We start from the raw sequence: 27,735 nt of genomic DNA, 5'->3' as shown, positions 1-27,735 counted from the left end.
AGCAGTGGAGAGCAAACTGCTGCTTGCTCGGTGCTGGAGCTCTGCCGAGGTCGGTGGTGTGATGCCCTAGCAGCGGGCCGCGGCCGGGCCTTCCAAAGCCGTGTGCCTGGAGTTGGGCCTTCAGGTCAGAGCTGCGTAACCTTTTCTTGTGCTAAAAGGAAACAAGAAGGCTGTGTAGGACAGATACTAGCCACTTGTTATTTGTTGGGGCCGTAAGGATAAGGCGAGAAGAGATTTTGGTGTATAACACCTTGTTAGGCAGTCTGACTTTTAAAAAGATCACTGAGCACTGCTGCTAGGTTACAGTTCCTGAAGGACAAATTACTTGACTATTGTAAACGTAGACAGAAGCAGCTATTTTTAGGTACATTTATAAAAAAAAAAAAAAAATTTTTCTAAACTGATTTATACCTATTTTATACTGATTTTATCCATTTGCCTAGATGCGATGAAATCTTTAAAAACCTGTGATGCTTTTTAACAAAGGTCTGCTGGATATGTATGTAATACTGAGAGGAGAATTTTAAACCATTGGTCTTTTTATTAGTTCAGATTGGCATTAGTAATAAAAGTGCCTTTGTTCTGTTCCCACTTCATTTGCATGTGGGGGACTGTCAGTTATTAAAGAAAAAAAACAAAAAAAAAAAAAACTGTTTTGCTATTAGGGAGCGAGCATGCCGAGGATTACCAGGGCCCGGCCTGTCCTGTGCTTCCTTGATATGGACGATACCTTGTGATAGCGGCTGCGGCAGTTCTGGACTGCACCTTCTGCCGCTCGGGCAGCTGCCCGTGCGCTGCAGGATTACCAGCCCGTGGAGAGGAGAGGGCCGTGCGCTTGGCGGGAGGGCTTGGACGCAAGCGCCGCCGTGACGGCTCTGTTAGGTATTTGTTCTGCCTGCTTCTCGCCTCCCTCCCCTTCGTCCCCACACGTGCTCGATCCCTACCAAGAAAGCCACTGCATTAGCTTGTCACTCGGGCTGTCCTGGAGGGGAAAAGCACCAAGCGACTAGGTTTCCCCGTACTAGTCTAGACTCGCATGGATATTTTATTTTTTCTTTCTTGTCTTCAAACTGTTTTGTTCCCTATTTGTAATTGGAGGGGGATATTCTGTAAGGGAGGAGTTGCTACTCATTGCTCTAATATGATAAATTTCTATAGCTATGAATGGTTAAAAAGGAATTTTTGTTGAACAGAGGCTGGCTGCACTGCTGAAAAGCCATGTCCTGCTTTGTGTGTAGACATGTGTATTACATAAATTTAGTTGTAAATACTGAAATAACTTCCCTTTATGTGTATTAAATATGAGCACATACGCAATTGTACGCGAAGCCACTAAAAACAGCGCAGTGTACCTTAGCTGTTAGAAGTACTGACTTTCAAACAGTGCCAGTGCTCCGTGTTCGGTCTCAACAAATCAGTCCCCTGCATTACCGAGTACTTTCTCAGCTGTCTGATTCGGGATGCCTAGGGATGTTTCATCGACATGCATGCCGGTTGCCTTCATTTTGGGAGCTGCTGGCTTGTGATGGATTTGGGTGAGCAGTTTTAGTTATGTCAGGTTTATGGCCACCTGTATTTTTTCTTAAAATGGCAAGGAATGTATTGCAAAGAGGACATGGTAAACCTTGGCTTCTTTTAACTAATGATAATATTTAAAAGCTAAAATGCAACAGTATTTCATTTGTGAATAAATGGAAGTTGTGTATACTGCTTAATGTGTTTCAGAAATCCCTGTTACTTTTCTTCCTTAAATACAAGAAAACAGGCATGTAATGCCTCATTGAAAGAAGCCTGTAGGGGTGCTTTGTGAGGGCCTTAATTAAGGGCTTTGAAAGACTAAACAAAAGGAAAAAGAAAATGCTACAGGGTTATTGTTATTCCAGCCCATTGGCTCAGCTAGCTGACCATCCATTGGTGCAATCTGTCCATTTGGGAACTCAATGACACTTTTGTTCGTGGTTAACAGAGGTGAAAGAAGCCAATTATTGCCTGTCTTTTCCATAGGGCAGCTGCAGACGGATTTAACTGCAGGCAAATATGGACTTTTCTGCCACAAGGATGTTTGTGATGACAGTTATTTTTGTGGAATTGTATGAAAGAAAACAGATTTTTTTTCCTTCCTCTCCAGTGACTTCTGTAGGTGTTTATTGAAAACTACTGTGAATACATTGGCTTGGAATGAGATTGTGTGAATAGTTGGATTCCCTAAGCTACCAGCCTACTCAACTTTATGTGTGAGGGTGTTCTTTTGTGCCTTTTTTTTTTTTTTTTTTTTTTTTGTAATTGCAGTTAATTTTAACTATTGGGTTTTTTTAATTGCTGTGTAGCATGCATTAACCCTCCTATGGCTGCCAGCTCATACTGTGCTAGCTACTTAGCGTGTGATACTTACTGAAGGACAGCATGCGGAGGTTAGCAGGAAGCCTTAGAACTGCACAATGAATGTGGGTATGGAATTAGAGACCTCAGAAAGTGTATGTGTGCCTGAAACTTGACGGCTCTATCCATTGGTCTAATAAACTATCTTTACCTACAACTCTTGCTTTAGTAACTCAAAACTTTTCTTCCTTTCCACCAAAATTCCTTTGTTTAAACCTCCGTTGATGAAGAATCAGGTTCACTGTTTTGATACAGGAAGAGTCATCAGTTTGGGGCTAATTTTGATTAAAGTGTCTTATTCAGAGCTATCTGTCTTAGTTTGATACATAGAAAAATGTCTTAGCATGTTAGCTTCTCAGTCGGCATGTCAAAGATCATGGTAGGCTGTTTGCAACAGCCTCTTTGCATAACTGTCTAAAATCTGCACTTGGGCATAGTTTATAGCAGCGTAAAAAGAGGCCATGTTCGTGATCTTATATGGCTTTATGCTGCCGGTGAAAAGAGTCTGCCTTTTTGTCCTCTGGCTTTTGAAGGTGAAAGCAAGACGAGGTCATTCATTGCACGTCTCAGTGTGTGAAGAGGGGGTTTTGTGCTTTCTTTTTTATTATATAAAGGAAAAGAATCAATCTGGATGAAGAGAATTTTTAATAGGTGGCTTGTTACCTGCAGATTTGACTGCTCTTACCAGGTCCTGATATATTGCCTGCACACAGACTGAAGTTGTAGTCATACCCCTGTAGCCCTAACACTTCACACACAGCCTCACTTCAGCCTTCTTGCGTGCCTGAGGATGCAGCTCTGAGCGTTTGTCACCCATTGGGCGCTGTCAGCGGTAGGGCTATACCTCTGCCAGGTTCACGAAGCCCTCTGAGATGATCCGTGCGTGAGCAGCCCTGCAAAGTTTTGTGCAGTGTTGGCAGGGGTGGCTGTATGTGCAAAGGTACTGAGAATCAAAAAAGGATGACTGTCTTTTTTCAGTTTACGAGCATAGCTAACCTTTTGCTAGCCTTTTAGAGGGAGTGATTAAACAGCATGATTGCTAGTGAAACAACTCTTTATGATCTTAAGCTCCAGCAAGCAGCGATGTCTAAGAGTCGAACGTTGCTCTATATGGTGGGAGGCCGAGGGAGAATTGTTCGTGTTGCACAGGATACAGCCGTGCTCTTGAAGCCTGAATGTTACTTGCACAAGAAGTAGAATAAGTCTGTGTTGTCATCTGAGAGGGAGGAATAATTTGTGGAGAAATTGGAAAAGTTGTGGAATACTGACTGTTATTTATGCCTTGATGTTTATAACACTGGGTAAGTTTTACTGCAGGCTGTAGGGTAGAAAACCCACCATTATACGTGTGGTCTACAGCCAGCAATGCTGTTATTGTAGTTTCTGGATTTTGATGCAGATTGCCTTCCTTTGAGGAGATAGCAAATCCGGTTTGAAAGGAGTTACTTAAGGCTACACAACTGTGACCGTTGAGGAGTTGTGCTTGTTTGCTGAGGAGCTATGGTGGTTCACAGCCAGACAAAGCAAATGTGAAGTTCCGCCTCTTGAAATGAGGCGCTCTGCATTTCGTCAGACAAGAACAAAATAGTTCCTGATGCTTTTGGTTATACAAGAGAAAGATGGAATTAAGTTGAAATACTTGTTTGAAGTTCTTGTTCTATTAGGGTCCTGTTGAAGTAGAAGCTGAACCTATAACTCTTAGGGAAGAGCGTCCTGCCACACATCTTGTGCACCTTTCAATTTGATTCTTATCTGAGGTTCATTGCAAAGTAAGAGTGGATGCTGAAGCCATGTTTTCATATATGTAAGGCGCTTGGCCACACATCTCAAGTTAAGGGGAATGTAGCTGAAATGAGCCTATTCCAAAATGATTGGAAGCTTATAAGTAGCTGGTGGTGCTGTTTGGATTTATCTGCATGTCTTACCAGTATGTCACTACCCTTACTTTGCTGTTTGTTGAACGTACAGTTTCCTGACTCAAACATAAGAGCTGTGTATTAACGCACACAGATGCTGCCATGCTGGAAACTTCAGAAAACTTCAGGCAGGATTTAATCCTTCAAATACTTTAAACTGGAAATTACTCTCCCGTTAAACTATTATGCAATAATTGGTGACCAGAAATTTTCAAAACCTCTTATCAAAACTATCTTGCTCATGCTTCATCAGCTACTTTAAAATACCTTGAAAATTGCTATATAAAGGCATGTTTGGTTCTATAAAGGCAGTTGTAGGTGCTGCCGTGAAATCTGTTTTGACACTACAAAGCAATATTGTGTGCTTTTGGTTTTCCCACAGTATCAAGATAATTGTAATGTTATGTTGCAGTAAAAGCTTTTTTGCCAGAAATAACTAATTTCATCTTAAGTTATATGCAAGTGAAAAAAATTCTTAAATGTTAAAGCTGTTGCATGCATGTTTGGAGAGTGATTGAAATGTTTACATTTTGTGTTCTGGCTTAGCTATAGCAGTGACTATGCTCATGTATTTTACTTTTTTTTTTCCTTTTTTCTTCCCTGTAGTCTTCTAAAAATGTAGGGCTTGCACAGACTTTAGAGGCTCAGATTGCTTTCTAAACATTGGGTGGGACAGACTAGGAGACCAAAATAAACTAGAAGAAAGTGAATAAAATTCAAAATACAGTTACTAAGGTTAGCATTTTTATGAAACTGGATTTGTAGCTGTTCATGTTCTCTTTTTGCAACAGAATGGAAATACAACAGAGAATCTTTATATGAATGTATATGCATATAATAGCACTGCTTTTCTATCAGTGTAAACAGATTTAAGTGCTGGGTTCTGTCTGGACAGCTCATAAACACCATTAGCTTTATCCTCATAGTATTTTTCAGAGATGTGGAAAAGATTATTCTCCTTTGAGTAAGACATCTGGGGCTTGAAAAGGGGAAGCAACCTGTCCGAACCCGCAAGAGGAGTCCGTATGGCAGTAAGGATCTGAGCCTGGATGGAGCTGTGTCCAGTGTTGTGATGAGGAGGATATTGCCCTTCTCCAAGAAGCAGGCGGTTTGAGATGTTTGTTGTAGTCAGTGCTCTGTTGCTAGGTGGAGGGAGATGTGGTGTCCTTGGAGTCCAAAGGGTGAATGTGGCTCTGCACACTCTTTTAAGGCAGTTTAAATTTTATAGAATTACCCTTGAAATTTTTGTGTAATGAAATATGGGTCCTACGTAGGTATGAAATATGGATCTGAGGTTGGGGGGGAAGCAAATCTTAAGCTTGTTGGATTACTTAGTCTGGTGGTGATCTTAGTATTTCAGCAGTTCAGTTTTACTAAAGTTTTTTTATTAGTAAAAAAAAATCATTGAGAACTTCAGCATTAATAGTGTTCAAAACCTTGACTTTGTCATGTGTAAAGTGTCTGTATCAGTTCACTGAAGTGTGCTTTAGATTAAAATTGTGTATGTCTTTAAGCTGGAACTCACTTTAACTTTATATTTTCTTTAATGAGGTATTTAAGAGTCATTTAAGAATTACTTAGTTAACCACATGGTTGATGGTTAAGTATGACTCAGAGATGGTAAGGCCAGTTCTTGTAACTGCTGTTACTTCCTTGTTTTAACTTGGCTGCAAACAGTGTTAAACTCTATTTACTTAAACTATGTCAAATACCTTTCAGTAATACTCGTTTGGGGAATTTGCTGTTGGTTTCATTGAAGATGTAGCTACATGGTGAATTTTCTTTTGGCGAGAAGCTTGCCTTGTTTTTTCCTTCAGCACCTTTCCTCACTGCTACTTCCATTTCAGCTTGCTGCCCCCATAGTTGTGCTCATGTAACTCTCTGTGAGACCATGCTACATAGAGGAAAGCTAACTTGATCCTTTTTTTTTTTAAAAAAAAAAAGAAAAAAAAGGAAAAAACCCGAGTGTTTTTGTTTAAACCCTTATTATTATAATGATCTGATTACAGCATACTGCCTATAAACAGCTGCACAGTGGAGAGGGCAAGTGGTGGGAATATAAGCCAACTTTCTTTGTCAGAAAGAAAACATCATGCAAGTACACCCTGGAGGGTGTAGTGGGATGCAGCCTTGAACATGTAACCTGTTCCTGCAGTCTCCCTTTCTCAGATCACAAGACCTCAGTTGTCAGATTTGTGTGGAGACCTATGGAGTGAAAAAACCTTTCACTTACCTTTACTGGCTTTTACAAATAACCTTGAGTCTTGCCAACAAATGAGAGAGTGATAAGAGATGGTTTAGATGCAGACATCTGGGCTGAGATACTCCCACGTTCGAGCCCCTTATCTGGAGAGTGTTATCCCAGCCAGCTGGCTGGCGTTATTGTTAAATGAGGTTAAGGCATTACAAACATTCCTCATATTTTCTCCTATCTAAATAGATATTAGTGAAATACTGAGTACTGATGATATGAGAACAGCAATTTGGTTACTTCTACCCAAAGATTACACTGCTGTGTTTACAGTCCGCATCAGCTGCATGTTTAAGCTGTGCTATGATACCTGGAAACAGGTGGGAGATTAGCAAGGGAGAGACTACTTATTGCAAGCTGGATAGTGTGCAGAAAGCATGTAGTAAGCTGAATGGAAAACAGTGCATTGAGTTACTTGTTGGTTTATAGTACAAATGTTCTTCAGAATACGTACTGTGGGGAGAATTGAGAAGTTGTACAAGTAAATTAATTTGTATACTCACAGCAGATATATAAGAATTAAACAACAGGTTGATGTTAAAAGGAAGCAGAACATGAAGCTGAAGACTGAAACGTTAATGCATTTCAGTCCCTTTGGTCCTGATTCTACAATTCATTCCGTGTGGGAAGTCTTCTGCCCCTTGGAAATCCTTACAGCCTGCCCACAAACCATGGATTGCAGGACAAGGGCTTTTACTGTCAGTGTTTCAGCTTGTTTCAGTAGTGACGTGGAAGCAATTTTTTCTTCTACCAGTTTATTAAAGCAAGAGCATTTTAGAAAAGATATAAAACTGTGTTGTTTTTAGGCACTGTTACTTCTCATAAGATTTTCGATAACAATTTGCGCATAGTAGGAAATCAGAAAACTCTGCAGTTTTTTGCATAAAATAGTTGTATTGCTTGTTTGATCACCTTTAAGAACTCCTAAGCTAATTGCAGGACACACTGAGTCTGTCTGCCAAAGGTGTTTTTTTTGGGGGGGGTCCTAACATTAACTATTACGCTGCACTCCCAAATCACTGTGGTCTGTGTTATCTAATATGACTGTGATTCTGAGGGGATTATTTACCAAATACTTGCTTATTATGACTTTTCTGACATTTTAGCCTGCTTTTGCTTTTGGAGACTTGCACTACGTGTTTGTACACACACACACACACACTTTTTTTTAACTTTGAAATCAGTTACTTTGTAACCATACCTCCCTATTAAGCATTTTGCTTGTGGTAGGTTACACAAGATTGGTACTAGAGCAGGGACTTGCACTGTCCGAGTTCCCATTCTTTTTCTTTCACAGACTTCACGATCTCGCACAGGTCAGTTATGAATATCCATCACAAAATGGGGATAAGTAAAATGAGGAGTCTCTCAGTACAGGTTTGCTCATCAAACTGCTTTTCTACAGTGCCTGTCGCAGTCACGGCCTGATTTTTGTAGTCAGTCCCCTGACATTACTCTGTTTCAAAGAGTAAATGATTATGAAAACATGAATAATGCATCATTTTACTCTCTACAATAAATACTTCTTAACTATGTGAGAGAAATGCTCCTAGACTGAAAAACGTTCTGTTTATTCCTGCAGTTTACAGTAATCTTCCTTCAACCTATGATCCACAGCAAACATGTGGCTCTTAAAAATTAACTGAAGAGCATGTTAACTTGTACTACATTACTATTCCAGGCTACGCTCTCTTTCATAATAATGCAGTGGAATTTTTTTCTTGGTTAATTCCACACCATGTGTCAACATAGCACGTTAACCCTATGTGTGATTGCTTAATGGCTGGCCCACAGCGACTCAAATACCAGTTCCAAATAGGTCTTTGCCTACAAGTATTGTTCTCGCTAAGATCTTGGTGATGGCTTGATTGGCATATGAATAGGGTACATTAGAGCTAGTTACTGTGTCTGAAAGAAAGCTAAGACACCATGATGGAAGGAAAAGCAGGTTGATGTGACATGGGAAGGAGGAGGAAAAGAGAAATAACTTACAAATATGGTGGGGGGAGAGAGGGTTGTTAATTCTGTTGCAGGAACAGACTTGTCTGAAAATTTTCAGGCTTTCTGTAGCTGTCAGTGAAAACGTTACAGGTCGTGTTTTGACAAAATGCTCAAGGCTCTACAGCATTAACAGAGTTTAGATGTGTTTTAGATATTTTTACTGAGAAAGGTACTCCATTCCTTAAAGCTTCTGAATATCTTAGTCTCCTAGTGACCAGGATTTGCTGATAATCTGGGGTCCGATTGCACCCCTGAAAAAGCATATAAAGTGCTTTAATATCCACAAGTGTGCTGCGGTTAATTTGCAATCCACAGAAAAGAGGATGGAAACTTTGCATATAGACTACTTGACTAGCTGTCACATAACTTCTTTCTGTCTTTTTTTTTTTTTCTGTCCAAATACATTGAGGTCACCCTCTTGCAAATGAGAAACTGTCACAGCATTCTCCTGTCCTGTCTGCCTGCTTAAAAAAAAAATAAAAAAGTATTTCAACCTTTATTTTCCCTTTCTTTTTATTTCAGAATTTGGATATAATTTACTTCCATAGTCTCTATCTTTGTTTTGGAAAGGATGTTACAGGCAGTAGCTTGGTCTAGCGGATGAGAAGGCCTATCATAGAATCATAGAATGGTAAGGTTGGAAGGGACCTCTGGAGATCATCTAGTCCAGCCCTCAGCGTAGCCCGTGTGGGGATTGAACCCGTGACCTTGGCATTAGCAGCACCACGCTCTAACCAGCTGAGTTAAACCTAACCCCATGAAGCGTTTGGAGAACGTGAGGTTGGCTCCACGCTTTGCTTGTGGCTGCTCTGTTATTTGGGCAGGTAGCTTCCCTTCTCTGCGCCTGTTTTCCCTCTTGTGCTGTCGGTTTTGTCCCTTTAAACAGCAAACCCTTCCAGGTGAGGAGTGTCTCCAACTGCGTTATTTGTACAGTGCCAGTCGTGCTGACACCTTGAACTAGGGCTCTTAGCTTCTTGTTGTAATACAAACAGTAGATGATAAGACATTGTGCTCATTAGGGAGATAGCATGAGTACTTAGGAAATGGCAAATACATTTGCTGTGTGGGAATGTAACCGGGTGGTGACTTAATATTCTTAATAACACTGGTGACTTGCCTAGCAAATTGTGACTAAAGCTTTGAATATTTGGATATTTCCTTTTTTACAAGAATGTTTCCTAGATGAAGTAGAAAAGGAAACATGCTCATAAATGAAAAAGATTGCATGCCTGATATGCTTATTGTGAATATAAAATGGGCTGTGAATACAGAAAGTATTTCCATGCCTTTTTTTTTATTTTTATTTTTATTTGTTTGGTTTTAAGTGTTGGTAAGTAAGAAGTGCTGTGATCACTTCTGAGGCAATAGGATCATATTTAAGATTGATGGGGAGAGGTAGTTGTAAGCAGGAAAATCTCTAGTAATTGTTTCAAGTGTTAAGTTTCATTTTACCATTTAAAAACTTGCCAATGTAGGATTTAAAAGGAGCAGTAAATAAAGATTGTATGGAGAAAGCGTATTGAGATCTGGCAGTAAGATCTGGAGGATATGGGATACTGTTGAGTCCTGATTGTTGGCATACCCAGAGGTACCTTTCAGCTGGGCCTCTTTTGCGGGGAGATGAGCAGTGATAGTTTGTGTGCCTTGTAAGAAATAGGAAAATGTGAATTTTAAACATAATGCCAGTTTAACACGCTAGGGCATCAGTGTGCTATTACCATATGAATGTTAATGAATAGTAGATGCTGAGGTAGCCAAACTTAGCAATACTGGAAGTATGTAATATGTGAAAGGTAAGAAATTTATTACTCAGCCTATTACTTTAATACTGTTTTAAACTCAAATGCTCTTGCAAGCTGAAACACTTTCCCAGTGTAAGCTCCTGTAAATACCATCTTCCCTTTGTCTGGTATTTGTTTGCTGCTTGTTCATGATTTTTAGCTCTTTGGGTTGGCATGTCTGCATGGAATATACTCTTGAATTTTTGCTGTTTTAATTGGGTTCACAATTACTATGTAAAATAGTAGTTGTGATGTGAGGCCTCTGGAAGATTGTTTGCTTCTTGTTATCAGGAAGATACAGAAAATAAAATAATGACTCTCTTCAACTGAGTGAATTTGGCTATAATTTGTCTAAGCTTTCTATACTTACATTACATATAGGTTATGATTAAGACAAGACAATGTTAGGGTAAGCTCTTTTACATTGTCCCTTGAGTGTTTTTATATTCGTCCTGAAGGAAGTGGCTAAATAGAAAAGAAGTTCCAAAACTGGGATCTGATTCAGCTCTAGGTCTCATCGAAGCCTGCCTAGTGGGATGTGATTTGATAGAAAATTGCCTTCGTTTTCATCATGTGAGCATTTCGCTTTGAGGAATTTGGCACCGAATGTGCCTCAGTACTGCTGAAGCCAACCTGAGCTTGAGTCTCTGGGATCCTCCCGGACCTCTGCTCCTGCCCTAGCCCCTCTTCTCCACTGTCTTGGTGTGTGGGGACCACCCTGAGGTGGCTCTGGCCCCTGTGGGAGCTGGGCTAGGGAGCCGCTCTGGGAAGGGGACTCACTGCTTTTGGCTGAGTTGCTTTCTGTCGTTGTAGTTGGCTGAGCTGGTTCCCTGCAGATTGAACAAGCAGCAGTTTGGGAACCCGGTATGAATTGTGCACTGCATTCCTCTGAAGCCACTTTTTTTTTTTTTTTTTTAACTAGAAGTATTTTGTGTATTATTTAGTTGTCGTTCTTTGGCTGTAATAACTTCCAGCAATAAGACTTGGGGACAGGTACCCTTGATGCTTGTGCTGACTTAGGTTCTCAGGCTGGAGTGCCCTTTTTAGTTGCTGTGTTGGTTAATGCTGATGTAACCTTGGCAGGATTCCAAGCAGTCAGCTAAAGAATCACTGCCATATGGTTACATGTATTTCTCTTGCCTTTTTTTTTTCTTAATTCAACAGATAAAGAATGTCATATTGTTGGTCCACTATACTAAGAAAATTATCCGTTGCTTTGTCTCGCTGCTTGTCAGCTGTGTGAACGTAATTGGGGCACTATCCGCATTACTGGTCGCAGAGGTGATGGATGGCCAGTTGTTGCTGACTGTTCTCCAATACCACGTTGACTTACATTTCAATGATCTGATTTATTTAACATAGTATTTAAAAACATTAACAGCTTTGGTTTTTCCTAGTACTGCTGAAGCTGGATCAGGGTTACTACCTGGGGAATTTTACCTAAGATTAAGACCTTTTACCTAATGTTTCTTGTTCAAGTGTGTAGGAGGGCTATATTGAAATATAGATAACTACCTAAATCATTTTGTAAGTGTTATAATTAAATAATGCAGTGGCAGAGGGCCCAGACCTTGGAAAAGGCAGAGTGGAGCCTACAGCATTACATGCTATTATCTATCAGCAAACAGGTTGAGCTTGCTCAGAGGGAGTATTTTGTAGGTTTTTAAAGGTGCCTTGTTGAAACATGATCTTCTTTCCTTCAGCAAACACTCCTCTCTCTCCTTCACTCTCCCCCTTCCCTTCTAAATCTTACAAAAGGTCGAGATCAGGTGGTGAGGCAAAAAGAAATTAGCTCATAGGGAAGTGCAGGAGTGTTTTATTTTTCAGTGGCCAATCTCTGCTCGATCTGGCTGAGATCTGATTTTTCTGTTCTGTAGGTAGGTATTTCATAGCCTCAAGCTTAAGATCACTTTTATGAAATGGAGTAGTTTTGGTCCCTAGAGGGCTTTCAGATGCGTACAGATGTGGTGGGGAAGTGTGTGTGCCCCTGGTGTGGTGCGGGCTCGAGTGTGGGTGAGAAGGCAAGGCAAAAGGTGTGGGGCAGGTGGCTTCTGCAGCTTCCAGGAGACGCACCAGCATGTCAGTACTAGTGGTGAGGAAGGTTTCTTTGGCTAATGTATGATACCTGCCAGCTCAACATGCCGGGAAGAATGGGAGTTCATGTTGGTAGAAGGTTGTTGCAGCTGTAAAAATTACCGTGCACTACCTAGATAATGAAATGTGAGTTTCAGTAGGCGTCCTCAAGCCACTTGTTTTACTTGTTTCCCACCCCCCTCCCCCCCGCTTACCTTCATTTCAGCCTCCAACAGTAAAACAAATGTATGAAACCTGTAGATGTGGCTTTCTCACACTATCCTAGATGACCTGAACCAGGCTGTACTTGAATCCCAATCATGAACATAGCTGGCTGTAAGTTTAGGATTAAAACAAAACAGTTTGTTTGGATTGACGCTGGAAGAAGAGTGAAACTTGAGTGAGTGGGATAAGCTGCTGTGGCTCTTCTCACCAAGCGCGTGAGCCTTATTTATCGTTCAGAAATCCAGCCGTGGCAGCAATATTGCTGTAGGAGGGGAGTATTGCTGTGTTTATGTACGCATCCATTCCACCTGAAGTGGCGAAACTAATTGTACCTATAGGGCTGTGATTCACGCTCTCCCCTAAAAGCAGCTTATTCTTGCTAAAGAGGTTACCACCTTTGGCTGCTCATCAGGACAGTTTTGGTGCCAGCTCCTTGCCTGCTCATGTCCCAGCCTGTCTCGGGTAAGGTTGGCTAGCGAGCAGAGATCTCGTGTGACTTGGCAGTGCGGATAAGCCAAGCTAACGGCTGACCACCGAAAGGCGCAGTCCTACCCTGCTGCTCTCACGCCGCGGCCCTTGCGCTGGCTTCAGTGCCAGGTCTTGTCCTGTAGCTAGGGACACTGAATTTGGGGAAGATCCCCCCCGAAACATTTTTTGCTGGCTGGCTTAGCCACCTGTGTTGGCTTGCGGTGGTGTTAGCCTGGACGCCAGAGGTGGCAGAGGGGGGGCACGGGGACACTGGCGTTGGGATGAGGTGGACGGGGACCGCCGCTTTTGCAGCGGCAGACCTTTCCGTTCGGGTAGTTGTGCTGTGACTGCACCAGGATTTGCCTGACCGATCCAATGCAGTTTGTTTGGAGCGGGTTGGGGGAAAGACCCTTTGGTGGGTGCAAGGGTGGCTTTAGTTTTTAGCAGGATGGGGAAGGGGAAGAGAGGGCTGGGGCTCTGTGCCGGCCCTTTGGGCACCACAGCTGGGCCCTGGAGAAGACAGCTCGGACTTGGGCTCTATTTTCAGTAAACTCCTCCGAGCCAGTGCAAATTACTGTGTGGTGAAACTTTTGAACACATTTACTTCGTGTGAGCATCAGATAATTGCCAGTGGGTTTTAACAAAATAAAACTAGTGGGAAGCGTGAAGGGGATTCTTATTAATCAATGATATTTTTTCTTTTTTTCTTTAACCATGAAATCTGAGTAAAGACCAAGCTAGAACTTTGTAGGAAACCAACTGTGTGCACTGCAGTAAAGCAGAGATAATTAGCACCTATATTTAGCACCAGCCTCAGTCCAAATGTGTGGAAAAGAGTTAGCATGAAAGTGCCTTGAGTGTTGATGAACTCTAGAAGCTGTCAGACTGCTTGTAAGGGAAGTATTTTACCATTCCTGCTCATTTTTTCTGACAACTCTGTAGTGTAAAACCACTGCATCTCTGTTCTACCATTTTCCTTCCTGAAGGTGTAGTTTGTGTATGTATTACGCTTCCCAGGGAAAACCCAATTTAGGTGTTGGGCTGGCTTTAATTTTGAGATGAAACTTAAAATTGTTCCAAGTGACAGACAATACTGCGAACTGGTGAAAGAACAAGTAATTTAAGATAAGCTTTTCAGATGTTTAGTCTGAACTTCAGTGTACCAGTAAAATTTCAGACAATGTTTGTTTTTTGTGGGTTTTATACATGCATAGTGATCAGAAGGTTTTAAATGTTGTGTTGTTCTTAAGGGACTTTTGCCTGCATGTAATAACAAGTTCCAAAATGAAAACTTCAGCATGTTCCTGCTAAAATATGGCATTATACAACTGCTGGTGTGATCATTTTAGTTTGTGATAGAACTTACTCATCACTCCACTGGACAGAGCTGGAGATGGAGAAAATGTTTCTTGATATTGATTTTGTTTGTTCTTAGAATATAATTTTTGTATTCTTTTTCATTTTAAAAACCTTAACTCTAGGCTCAGAGGTCTGAGGACTTTTCTTAATAGAGGTGGAGGAATATCTGGGGGAGAGAGTGGTCATGTGGAATAGGATACCTTCTCAGCGGTGACTGCTCTGACATCCAGCCCTGTACTAATATTTTGTCTTAATTACATGGGAAGTTTGCTAGATTCTCTATTTTTAAAAAACTTTTTTTTTGTTATAAATGTGATTTCACTGAACATAAATTTCAGTAGAGTTTCTGGGTTTTGAGGATGCTTTTCAATTCTTCATTACTAAGGTAGTCTATTTAGTGTTAAAATCCAAATAGTCTTTTCCTCATGTTAAAATTATAGATGCTAACATTTGGAACTAAAGGCAAAACTGTCTTTGCTGATTTCAAACCCCAGAGAAAACTGAAATTGTGTGGAATTTGGATATCAGCGATGCTACATATATCCATGATTTCCATTGGCTTTGTTTTAGGAATGTGAAGTTTCTGAAAAACGGGCATTTATATCTCTAGGAACTTGAAGGCTATTGCTTTCAGATGGATGTGATTTCTCACTTCTCCTAAACAGCTGTCACATTGAGAAACGTGGTTGTGTTCGAAGTCCTTAATGAGGTGATGTGTATTCATTTGTAAAGTGCTTTCTGATGATAGGTACTGTCAGCATGTTTTTATTAGCACCACTTACTATGGTATACAATAATACAGTTTTATATCACCTAGCTAGTCATCTTAGACACTGTGAAAAGAATAAAAGTTGTGGTTTTCTTGCATAGCTTACTGTTTGTTATGATTCATTTAGGGTCTCCGACACACTGACTTTTTTTTCTCTCTTTTTGCCTGAGAGTGTGTGTGTTTTTTTTAAGCATTGTGCTTAAAGAAGTGTGTAGCCCTTTCCTTTCCAGATGACCATCTTGGATGTGTAAAATGTGTATATTTATGACAATTTGAAAAATGTGTGCGTGTGTGGAGGGGGGAGCAAATGTTGCAGCCTCCTGGGGAGCAGACAGCTGACAATTCATGTATCTGATACTTTTATTTACTTTTCTGCCCCAGAAGGCAAATACCCTCCCACAGCAACTGCAACATCTCATGGTACCCAAGCTTGCTACTGTGATACAAAGCACCATTTAAAACATGCAGACTGGAGGATTTGGAGATAAATCATCTCTAATTCAGCCCCTTCTGGAACTTAGTGAAGGAGCCTGTGTTGTGCTGCAATGAATTTGTTTTTGGTCATCTTTCACAATTGGATTTGTTTTATATGCACTGAACCTTATTTTGATCTCCATTGCTCGTGATTTACTTTAGTGAACTCTAACCTGCTGAGGAATAGCTCCCTTGGTTTACACTAGGGTATGCAAAGTGAAGATTTGGCTTGCTATTTAATAAACATTTAGTTGAAAGGAATAAGTGCACCTAGATTTAATGTGTAATTTTAATGTCAGTGCCAGCTAGGCCCACTCAGGGGAGCAGCAAATCCAGTCACCAAGTACTCACTAGTGTCAACATCTATTCACTGACATCAGTTGACATTGTCAGCTGCAGTGGGGGAAAAATTGTTCCCACACCACCCAGTTATTATGCCTTTTTTATATAGTGTGTTTTATGTAGTGTATTCTACTGTCAGTATATTTAGGGAGACCTTTTTTTTGATGAACTGTGTTAGATGTTATGACCTGGCAACTGGAGGAGTCATGTGGACATTCTTTGCCAAAAGTGGTTTAATTTGCTACTGCAACAATTTGATGGTAGGTCGTGGTACAGACATAGCATTCAGTTGGTTGTAGCATGAAAGAAGATGCAAATACCATTTCCTCAGAAATGGCCTTGGTGGTTGTTAGGCCCCTTCATGCTCCTGGTGCTGTTCACAGGCCTGATTCTGAACCTCTGGAAGTCAGGACTAAGTCCAGTCATTGACAGGAGCCATGGAAAATTATCCTGAATATGAAACTTTTTAATTTCTCAGGAGGGTTGGTTTTGCTGCTATAAAATGGCTGTTCAGGGATTCGTGTCATTCCCTTATAGCAGGAAGAGTCTAAATTGACCTTTCCCTGCCTTAGCAGAAGAGGCAATAATTCCAGTTTTAGAGGTGGTTAATTGATAAATGGTCATGAACAGGCTGAGGACATAAAACTTTTGCAGTAGACTACGGTTGCTGCTTTTTTTCTGCATTTGAGCTTTTTAGGTAGCTTAATCAGAAGAAAGGCTAGGTTTTTGTGAAGCCGTGCTCTCAGTTAACCCAGGAGTTGTACAACTCAGTTTTTCTGAACAAGGTCCTTGGGAGTGAATATTGGCACTAAACCAAGCCAGTAATGAAAATAATGGCCGCATCCTCTGTGTTCCCAGCCCAGGTCCAGCAGAAACATGGTTTGCAGGGTGGCAGGGGATGAGGATGGCATGTATGGATACACTACTGAAAGGACAGTTCTGCCTGCACGTGTGCTGCTGGCGCCAGAGACATTTGGATCTAGTTGTATGTGTGCTTGTGTGGACGCTGCTGGCATGCGGCTAGCTTTTTTGAAAATTTCCTCAAAAGGAGATAGTCTGTTCTGAAATGCATGATCTCTTTCATTCCTTCTCCTCATGTCAGCAAAGGGGATGAGCTCAAGAAGTTTGCAGTGATGGGTTCTCTCATTTGGAGCGAATTTCCTGCCCTCTGACTTGGACAGTATGAATTTTACATTTGAGTTAATAGCATAAAGCTATTGCTCAACTGAATTTTTGTGGGTGTGATAGTGGGCTGCAGAGGATCTGATTCTTCAAGAATAGACAGACAGTAGCACAGATGAGTAATCGACAGTAGGGGAGAACAGGCTGCGGAGAGTCATGGAAAGAAGTGATGCTTATCAGAAGTTGAATTCTGACTTCTATTAATGCCATGCAATTCAGTGAAGCAGGGATTGGATGTATTATAACACAGAAAAAAGGTGAAGTCTGTGCTATTTGGTGTATGGCTTCTTGCAAGCCTTTGAGACAGAGCAGTGAAATTGAGTATGTAGAGCAGAGGTACATGCAAACAAAATCTGCTGTCTCATATGCAGCTACTAGCCCTTCAGCTCTTCGTGCAAGAACTTCTGTGACACTTGTTGGATGTTGGTGAGAAGGAAGAGGTGGTTTAGTTTTGTTTGCTTTTCCCCCCCCAGATATATGGGAAGGTGACACTTAGATGCTGGAGAAGTTTCCTTCATTTGGAAGACAGCAAGCACAAGGGAATTTGAAAGGCTCCACTAACAACTGTAGCTGAATTGTTCTTAAAGCTACATTAAAAAAAAAAAAAAAAAAAAAAGAAGATTTTGGTGTTATGTCAGTAATTGTTAGGCATTTATTAGCTTAATTGTCAAATTGAAGTATTTTCATGCTGCTTTCGTTCATTTTGAGTAATAAGTTGCTTTAGGATCAGATTATTCATGATGGTTATGTAGATGTGAACTGAAGTGATGGCACTGAGTTTGCCACTTAGGGCTCGTTCTGAAAGACAAACTGAGCCGGTCTGCATACCTAGCATGTACGCACTTGCTGCCCACCTGCTCATGGACAGAACATGAAATCTGCTTAAAACTACTACCTTGGACTGCTATAGGTTTCGTAGAAGTACAACTGCAGTAGAGCTAGGACGTGTATCTGCTACTCTTGTCAGTTGGTTCAGAAGCCAAGAAGCACTTTATTTTATTAAGACCCAACGCGTGGATGTGTTTTTTTATTTATTTATTTATTTTTAGGGGCTGTGGGATGAAAATGGTGGGTGGTCAAAATCTTTACTATTTTTATATGCAATGGTTTTTAGAGCAGTCTTAATCATATGTATTAAAACTGTATGCATGCGCAAGTTGGTGAAAATCAGCTATTGAGCCTCTTTCCAAAATACATAGCCCTGTAGCTGTACCATAATTTTTCTTGTTTACAGATAACAGAAAACATTTTTTTTTCCTCTGATTTTCATTATATCAGCCTTTTTTGTGACCGGATTCTCAAATTACTGCGCTTTGGAAGTTTAGCATGCAAATTTTAAGAAATAGATGTTACTATTTGATACTACAATGCTTTTTTTGTTATCGTACCATCTGATTAGGCTTTCCTTTTCCCTCCTTCTTGTGCTGGAGTGCAAAAATCCTTTCTGTCTATTAACATACCTTTATTTCTTCTCTCTCAGAGATATCAGCATGAATAACATCACAAGGCTTCCAGAGGATGCGTTTAAGAACTTTCCTTACTTGGAAGAGCTGTAAGTATTTCATATAATTAAGGTTTTGCTAGCAGCAGTATCAGATGTGTATCGTTTATGGAAAGCGGGTGGGGTAATAATGTTGAGTTGAGCTGTGAACAGAAAAAGCAATTATACCTTTTAAAAAGAAAAAAAATCTTGTACATGTTTGGAAACCGGAACAGTGAATGCTACTTACAAGGGACTTTTTATGGTAATTTTTTTAATCATGACTGTGGTGATGACACATACTAATTATAGAGTTATCCAAAGATAACATGAGAGGTGTGTAATTACCATTGTTTCCGATGGAGCTACAGTATAGCTGTTGCATAACTTTCATGAAATATATGTTGTTTCAGTTACTGAACAGCTTACTTCCATTACCTGTGTAGGCTGCAGATGCAATGTTTGCAAGCACTCTTGAGCTGCATTGGAAACTGAAGGTCTGTGGTACAGGACATCTTGTTCTTCATCTCAGCAGAAGTTCCCTGTTGTCCTGCCCTCTTCATAGCTTTAGCTTTAGTTAGGTGCTACTTACATTCGGTTTAGCTCAGTCGGTGAGTGCGTGGTACTAAGGTACTAATAATGCCAGGGTCACGGGTTCAATCCCCATTTGGGCCACTTGTTTGAGGGTTGGACTAGATGATCTATCTCCAGAGGTCCTTCCAACCTTACCAGTTCTATGATTCTGTGATATTGCTGAACTTTAGTCATTGAGCTGCACTAGAACTTAGATGCCTTGTATTTTCTAGAGCTGATGTCTTAACTGAGATGCCTTAGCAAAGCTGAAGCACTGTTTAACAGTATAGCCCTGAGTTAAATTATGTTTCAGAGATATGTTTTCAGAGTCAATAAAGGAGTTTCAATTACTACTTTAATAAGTACTATTATGTGACAAGTGACTTCTATGTGCCTTAGTTTTTTTATCTATAAAGAGAGGGTACTGGCTCAACCTTTACTAGAGAACACTGAGAAATTCCAGAAAGCAATAGATAAAGCAAGTTGCAATGTTTTTGTCTTATTTCTCTTGAATTTTCGTAGTGACAGATTAAGTAGCATTTCTCAAAATAAAGAACACTTAAAATACAAAATAAGGCTGTCCACATTTTTGGCTGTCTAGACTGGAACTATGAATTCTGTCTAAAGATGCATTTATTGAAAGCTCTCTAGGAAAGAACAGTTCATTTCCCAGAAAGAGACAAACCCTTATGAAGCAGGGAAGCGTTGCTCCTACTTTATAGATGAGGAAACTGAAGCAGAGAAGCTATTTGTAGAAGGGAACAGGATATATTAACCCCATGGTAAAACTACACATATAACCCAGAACCTTTTGGCTCCTAGCTAACTGCTTTAACTAATGTTTGCCGCGCTTTATTGAGAATAAGTAGAGATGAATCAGTTGCTCCTGAAGAAAGGCTGGCTTGTGTTCTTGAAACCTAATCTGTTTTTTCCCTTGCTGTCTTCCCTGCCACCCCCACTAGCTACGCTAGTTAGACTGAGTGTTCTCCCTCTCCTTAAAATTTTGGTCTCTCTTATATCCTGATACTGTGGCAGATACTGTTACTTCACCATCTTAAATGTCTCTATTTTCACCATCTATTAAGTAGTTTTGGTTCAGCTCAGTACCACTGAAGTGCAGATTGATTAATTTATGTCAGGTGAGTTGTGTGTGTAATACCTTACTACATGCTTAACAGATTCTGTTCCCTTCCCTCTCATTTTAGATATTGCTTAAATTTAAATACTAGAATTTCAGATTGTGTAACAGTCTGAAACATTTCAGATATGTAACAATGACACAGTTTCACAGTTTAGGACAGGCTACTCTATGGCATGAAGAGTCTATTACATTATTTACACTCTATTTATATATATATATATATGTATATAAATATAAAAATAGAGTGTATATTTATAAAAAATTAGGGGGCTGGAGAGGGTTGGTTTTGGCTAACACTCCCTATGTGCTTATGTATTTCTGTATTTTATTTTGTTAGACTACATTTATAGTCCAGATTTTTCTTCCAAATTCTTTAGTAGTTTTCACACCAAAGGTTTAAAAGACAAACAAGTCTTTTTTTTTTTTCCCTCACCCCAATTCTAACTTGACTTGACTGTGGGAGTCTTCATTTTTTTCCTATAAGTAATTAAGCAATAAAGCCTAACTGGTGGGTGTTGCATATTGTGCAACTTCCATAAACCCTGGGGTGTGTCAGGAAGTAAAGAGAAAAGGCAGAGCCTTCAGCCATCATGTGTTGTGCTTATTGCCTAAGACCTGTTTTCTACACGTACCTCATTGTCCCCCTAAATTCCAGCCTTTTAGTTTACAAAAGAAATAGACCAGCATTAAGCTCAGAATTGCATCTGAACACCCAGAAGCTTTAAATCATTCCTAATATGCTTATTTGATATGTGAACGCAACTTCTGAAAAAAATTTAGAATAAATATGCTATTTACCACATATCTGGCAAATAGATGGTAATTCCTTAGTACAGAAGAAAAAATAATAATTTTAATTTTATGTGCAAGTTACCTCCTATACGTGGTTGCTGTTTTAAGGTGATGGTTCTGCTTTTGAAGGCAAGATTTTGGAAAGTAACCATTCATGTCAAGGTGGATAATCAATTTTTTGTTTTATACATAACCTCTTCTTACCTTAGAAACACCAGACAGCAGAATTATACTGTAGAGGTCGGAGAATCTCTGCAGGACAAAAAGCAAAACTCTCCCCAATTCAAAAGCTATTACTGATGCAGAAAGACAGGAATGGTCAAGAGAGCAGATTAATAAGTAGGCAGTATCTGTGTACACTACTTCTCATAGAAATCTCTCACTTGATAAACATTAACCTGTACATGCAAGTTGTTAATTTTTTTGCAGCAGTCTGTGTAGAATTCAGAGCCTCTTTGCAGAGCTGTTGGACATGTCCACGGGCAGTGAAATGAGAAAGTTCTTCCATGTTCATAAAGACCTGACTATGATCTTCCATGCTAAGGTCAACTCCAGATTCCCTTGCTTCAGTTCGCATTCTTTATAAAAAGGTGGTAATTGACTAAAGTAAATATGAACAAAAGCAGTGTAAATGGCCAGCTCCAGACATGACATGTTTTTGCTTCGTTCTACAAATTGCTTGTTTTCTATCGGAACAGAAATTTTCTGGTCTTTGCTTTTCCTGGCAGTTAATGGAATGAAACAAATGGTTGTGCTTCCTGTTGTACAACCACAATTTTCCTTCTCCACTCAAAGATGATTTTCAAAACTTCTTCCTGAATTATTTTTATAGTTGAACAGATTCAAATTACAACTGCCAGACACTAGCAAAGTTACTTTTCCAGCACAGGAACCTGGATGTGCAATTTCATGCCAAAGAAAAAAAGACAAAGTTAAAGCTTAAGTGGTGTTGAAATCTGTTAGAAGTAATTTTTCCATCTAGAACTTTTCCCAAGAATTAAATTCCTAAAGCAAATGAAAATCCCACAAAGTAACTAGCAGTACCACACTGCTGTGGAATCTACAAACTTCATCCAGAAGACCAGCTCCAGACACGTTACTCCTTATGAGAATTTCTGTTGTGCTTTAGCCTTACGTACATCTCTTTGTGAAATACGCCAGGAGATTACCACTGACAGTTAATTAATATTGCAAAATAGTATTATAGAATTTAATTGAACATAAATGAGAAGAAAATTAGGTGTATTATATAGGCAACTGCATCAAGCACAGTGCATATGTGGAGAGCATGGATTTATAAATGCAGTGGGACTAGTTTAAAATAGGGGTTATTGTTTCCTTAAACAATGAATTCTTTGGTAGTCCTGACAGACTTCAAAGAGATCATTTTTTGAATCCTGAAATGAGTACTAGCACAGAAGAATGAAAGGAGAAGTAGCAGGCCGGATGTGTAAAAGCTGTCTGCTCGTTAAAAGGGGTCTTCAGCATCACTAAAGGAGTGGTTTGGGTCCAGTGCCATTTTTAGCTGTGCTAAGTTATCTGAGGCATCTACACAAGACTGGCAGATCTAATGCAGAGGGGAGACCTATGGCTTTCTGGAAGCCAGGTAGAAGAGGTCATCTAAAATGACATAAATGGTTGCATTTAGGTAACTGGCTCGCATGTGGAGTATTGGATTTGCAGGTATAATCTGAGTTTCTGTACCTTTAAGATGTGCTCAAACCTCGATATTATGAGCAGGTACAAGTAAAGGAATTCTAGCTAATCTGCAGGCGGAATCAGGTTATGTGCTGCTTGTGCCCCGGTTCGCAACCTCGTGCATGTTGCTGCATAGTGCACTCATCGTATTTCTGTAGGATTCTTGCACTATTTATAAAAATTCTCCATCTCTGTGTAACCAATACCCATCTGGAAGTAATTTGCAAGTGATTGAAACAGCAATGGCCAGAGTCAGCGAGGAGCAGACCACCAAGGGTTTTGCCACAGAAGTTAATGAAGTGTATTCTCCAGAAAACGTTAACATAAATATGCTGCAGCCCTAAACTTGATATGGAAACTAAAAATCCTTGTAGAATTTGGCCGTAGTTTTCTAACCACACCTTAAAGTATATATAGAAAGCTAGAAGAGGAAAATATAGTTAGATAATGCAGTGTTTTTAGAAAGCAGAAACCATTTTCCAACGTGAATTTTAACTAGAAGATCCAGGCTATGTTATGTTTTGATACTTCTCTAAACTGTTTTAGTTCCTTCTAATGTTGAAAGCCTTCTGAGGTGGTCTGAAGGGTTTTAACTGTATGACTTCTATTCGCTATATTGGTGAACAATTTGCCAAATTAAGCAAAAGGCATTTGCTCATCAGGGCAAGGCAAATTGAAACAATTGTTATTCTCGGAAAGTTTTCCGGTCTGACTTCAGAAACTTTCTTCACTTGAAGAAGGCAAATGTCTCCTTGACTTAATGACCTTTTTACCTTGTTCTGATTTCCTCTCTTAACCTTTTAGATCATAGAAGATCATAGATCATAGAATGGTAAGGTTGGAAGGGACCTCTGGAGGTCATCTAGTCCAGCCCTCAGCATAGCTCCGTATGGGGATTGAACCCACGACCTTGGCGTTAGCAGCACCATGCTCTGACCAGCTGAGCTAAACCTGCTAAATTGTTGACGCCTTATTTGCCCGGCACTGATGAGTAAAGTTTAAACAAGGTTTTGACGCACTGGCTTCTGGTCAGCGTGAGAGCTGGTGGGGGGTATAGCTGAGCAGGCTGTCCTGCTGCTCAGCTTTAGATGGCCGGTGACATGCATGTGGGGCCGTCAGAGCGACGGCGTCGGTCACGTACAAACCACCTGCTCTCAGCCGGCCCTGCGGCAGGGCTCTGCGCTCCTCCGCAGGAGCTGCCGAGGATGCTCGCTGCTTGCTGAAGGTTGTGATTTCGAAAAGTATATTGTATTCAGTAATGTTGCAACAAAAGTAACTCCTGAAGGCACCAAGAAACGGCAATGTTCGATTACCCGGCAGATGTGTGCTGCTGCCAGAGTCTGTTCTGGTTCTGTTTTGTGTTCATGTATCATATGAAACAGTCTCTCTTCTGTGGCACTGCACTCAGATTTCTTTTTTGAGGAAAAACTAGTTCCATTAAGATTTTTATTTTAGTAGGTGAAAGTAGGGAAATAGTGATACATGGAAAATATAGACTGATAAGTTTTCTCCTTTGTGAAAGAGAAAAGTAACACCTGCTGCTTAAGAGATGAATGAACAAAACTAACAAGCAACTGTAGTTTTTCAGGAAAGGACTGAGAATTAGTCAGACTGTTTAATATCCATGCTGTTTACAGCACTGAAAAGTCTTACTCAAACATCTCCTCCCCCACCCAACCCAATTGCTCTGATCATGGCTTTTAATTGACAAAGTATATTTTGAGAACATAAGGATTAATTAAAATACATACTGGCAGTGGAAGATAAGGTGTTTTTGCCATAAGGTTGTAATCAGGAAGTATCTGCGAAGGAAATGACTGGAGTTATTTTTCCTCTTGACTGCAGCTGAAGATGACCACCTGGCTGAAATGTTGCAGCTGCTTGCTTTTGTAGTATCTCTTTCAGTTTGTAATTTAGATGGTCCTCTTCCTTCTAATTTCTGCATTGGCACTGAGTTGTATTATTCTTGGGGGTGAGGGGCCCACTCACCTCCACTTTTATTACTTTGGTTTTTTGAATAAGACATGTCTTGGAATTATGGCAAGGCCACCAGGGCTCAGCTCTTGTTAATTTGGGATGCAATATCTTTTCTCACCTGTCTGTGAAGCATTTGGTGGAAGGTAGTTTTTGTTCCTAAGTGTTAGATATTTTAGACGGGACTATTTAAAAATGTTTTTGAGGTAGTGTGGGAATGTTGATAAGGCTGTGTAATTCCTCTTTTGTTTATAAACGTAAGTAGTCTTAGATTTGGAATGGGAAGATAGAGAGGAGAGGGCTTGCTTCAAGTAGAAAAATAAGGATGAATCTTCATGGGAAAAGTTGTCTTGATAACTTGGGTTAGCTAATGTGGTAACCGAGGCTGTGGTTTAACATTTTTGTGACGCTAGCTGGTACAATAGCAGATGTTACTGTCCCATATCTATCCGTGCTACTCTCATTGCAGAAGCTGTGCAGCAAACTGAAAGCTCTCTGCATTGGCTCTGTTATAAAGGCAGCCAGTTTAGACATATCTTGTTATTTCAGAAATAGCTGGCTGACACTGGGTTGGAAGTCAGTGAGTGCTCTTCACCCTTCTGCCAGCTCTGAATATTTGAACAGCTGGAGGAGGAGGTAGTTTCTTCATTTGCTCCAGCCTGAATTCCAGGAGGTAAAATTCTAATGAAGAAAATGTAAGATGTAGGTTTCACGTGTATTAGCAAGTTAAAAGCCTAAGCTTCGACTTGACCAACGAGCATATATTAGAAATGTTTACCACCTTGTATATGCTGGAGCTTGAGAATGTGTGCTGACATGTTGTAACTTGCACCTTTAAATTCTAGTCAAGACAGACCTTCAGGCAAAGACTCCCAAGTAGAATTAACCACAGTCAGCTAAGATATTTTTAAACATCACCTACTTGGTCTGCACTAGATGCTAAATGATGTTTAAAAACATGTTGGCCAACTTGTGTATAATTAATGTTTTCTTATCTACCATGAGTCCTAAATCAGTTTGATTCTGGGTGAGTTTCAAGCCTGCTGTTTTAAGAATGTTTATGCAGCTTAGAAAATCCTCTCTGTGCTAAATAGTTGTGTATTTTTGCTGGTAGAGGGGAAAAATATTAGTAGGTTGAGTAAATTCCATTATTTTTAGGAGGTGAGGAAGTTCCTTTGTAGTTCCTGTTTCTACATGTTAATTTTGAAACTTGGCATGGTTGTCTGTTAGGATCCCAAGACTTGACTGGTGGTTCTGCTGTAAGTGCATTCTGAAGGAGGGAATTGAAGCTTTCCCCTTATCTGTCATCTTCTAGTTTCAGCGTTCAGCATCATTTTCACAGGCGCACATGCAGAAGCTGGCTTAGCTAAATGGCCAGGAGGTTGAACTTTGTGGTGTTAAGCTCAAAGACCCATCTTACAAGCCTGAATTTATTGTGCTGCCAGGTTACAGCTGACTTAAAGTAAAAACCAGATAAGAAACTTCTGGAGTCTAAGTGAGCTCAGAGGCTGTCAGGCTCGACCTCTCCAATTACAGATCCCCCCAAACAGTACTGGTACAATTCAGTCCAGCTCCCCTTTCTGTTTCTGGAACTGGAATATGAGACCAAACAGACATACTTGCATGCATACAAGTAGCCAGTTCCAAACTCAAATCTCTAGAAGAGTCAGACATAGCTCTGAAAACATCTTAGATATTTAGACAGAAAGGAAAAGTAGAAAAGATGCATCCTGAACACTTGGAGATAAATGCGTTGTCTCTGAACTCTGAAAAAGAAGTTGGCCAGCTCTGAGAGCAGTCCGTTGTCATAGTGTCATGGTGTGATGCTGTGTGTTGTGATAAGAAGGTATGGCTTGGAAGTAACTCATTCTTTTAACTCCTTTCTGCCTTCCTAATGGAATAGGTATTTGCTTATTTTGGTGTATTTTTTTGTGAATACTTTGTCAAGTTCTTGCCGGATTATCACTGTCAGGTTTTGTCCTTCCAGTACAGAAGTAAGCTGTGCTCATGTAAAGTTCCTTATGTGTGCTTCCTGCTTACGTGTAACAAGAAAATTGTAGATGATTCTGATTCAGATGTCAGATTTTCATTTAGAGGAAACCTGTGTGCCTTCATTCTGAAACTTTATCTGAAGAATTGTAATGAAAATCACTGTAGAGGTGTCTACAGATCCTGAGTCTTGTATTGGCCCAGTTTGTATCTGAGCTGGTTAGAAAACTGGTAACAGATTTAATTGCCAAATAGATTCAATCCATTTCCACATTTAGCAGTGTTACTAGATGCCTGGTCTTTCAACAGACCTTCTGCCTGGAAAGCCAATAAAAGCCATGGCAAAAGCAAGGCTGAATGGGCAGACCAAAGCAACTCTGAGGATTTACCATCTCAGCAGTCATTTTTCATCCTCTCACATCTAATTGTCAAGATATTACATGATTTGGAAACCTTTTAAGCATCCAAATAGCAGTTATAAAAGCACAGATCTGTAGATAGTTCAAGAGTTGCAAATTAGTTGATCAGGACATAGCTTGGTTACTTTGATCTCTGTTTCTGCTTTACAGACTAGCTGAATGAAATGTACTTACAGCTAGGAAGGAATATGCTGAAAGAGCTCCAGTGAGTTCAGCAGAGTGGCCACTTGCTGAGCTGCACAGACGACAGAGAGCCAGTCTCTCTCTCGCCTGCCCTGCTCTGCATTGGTTCATGGTGGAAGTCAGGTTCAAATCCATGGATCCAGCTTGGAAGCTCTCAGTCCTTGGAAAGGGAGCTGTCAACCATAAATCCTCAGAGTACGGAAAGCAGAGTTATCTCAGCGGCCAGCCCACCACAGTGAAGGTCGTTTCCGTAACACAGCTGAGTG

General features: G+C 40.3%; 1 protein-coding gene and 1 non-coding gene across 3 annotated transcripts in view; one reads left to right on the top strand and one right to left on the bottom strand.

Moving 5' to 3' along the window:
* LGR4 (leucine rich repeat containing G protein-coupled receptor 4) overlaps positions 1 to 27,735 on the top strand; it is a 78,997-nt gene that overhangs the window by 15,674 nt on the left and 35,588 nt on the right. For both annotated transcript variants that reach the window (XM_062577181.1, XM_062577182.1), the window contains exon 2: positions 18,701 to 18,772. In XM_062577181.1, coding sequence (XP_062433165.1) covers positions 18,701 to 18,772 — 72 coding nt within the window. The remainder of the gene's footprint in view (positions 1 to 18,700; positions 18,773 to 27,735) is intronic.
* Positions 23,785 to 23,860, bottom strand: TRNAS-GCU (transfer RNA serine (anticodon GCU)). The gene has a single exon. It is a non-coding gene; the product is annotated as a tRNA-Ser (tRNA).

This window comes from Rhea pennata, chromosome 5 (assembly GCF_028389875.1).
Source record: "Rhea pennata isolate bPtePen1 chromosome 5, bPtePen1.pri, whole genome shotgun sequence".
NCBI lineage: Eukaryota > Metazoa > Chordata > Aves > Rheiformes > Rheidae > Rhea > Rhea pennata.
This window is presented reverse-complemented; position numbering and strand designations above follow the sequence as displayed.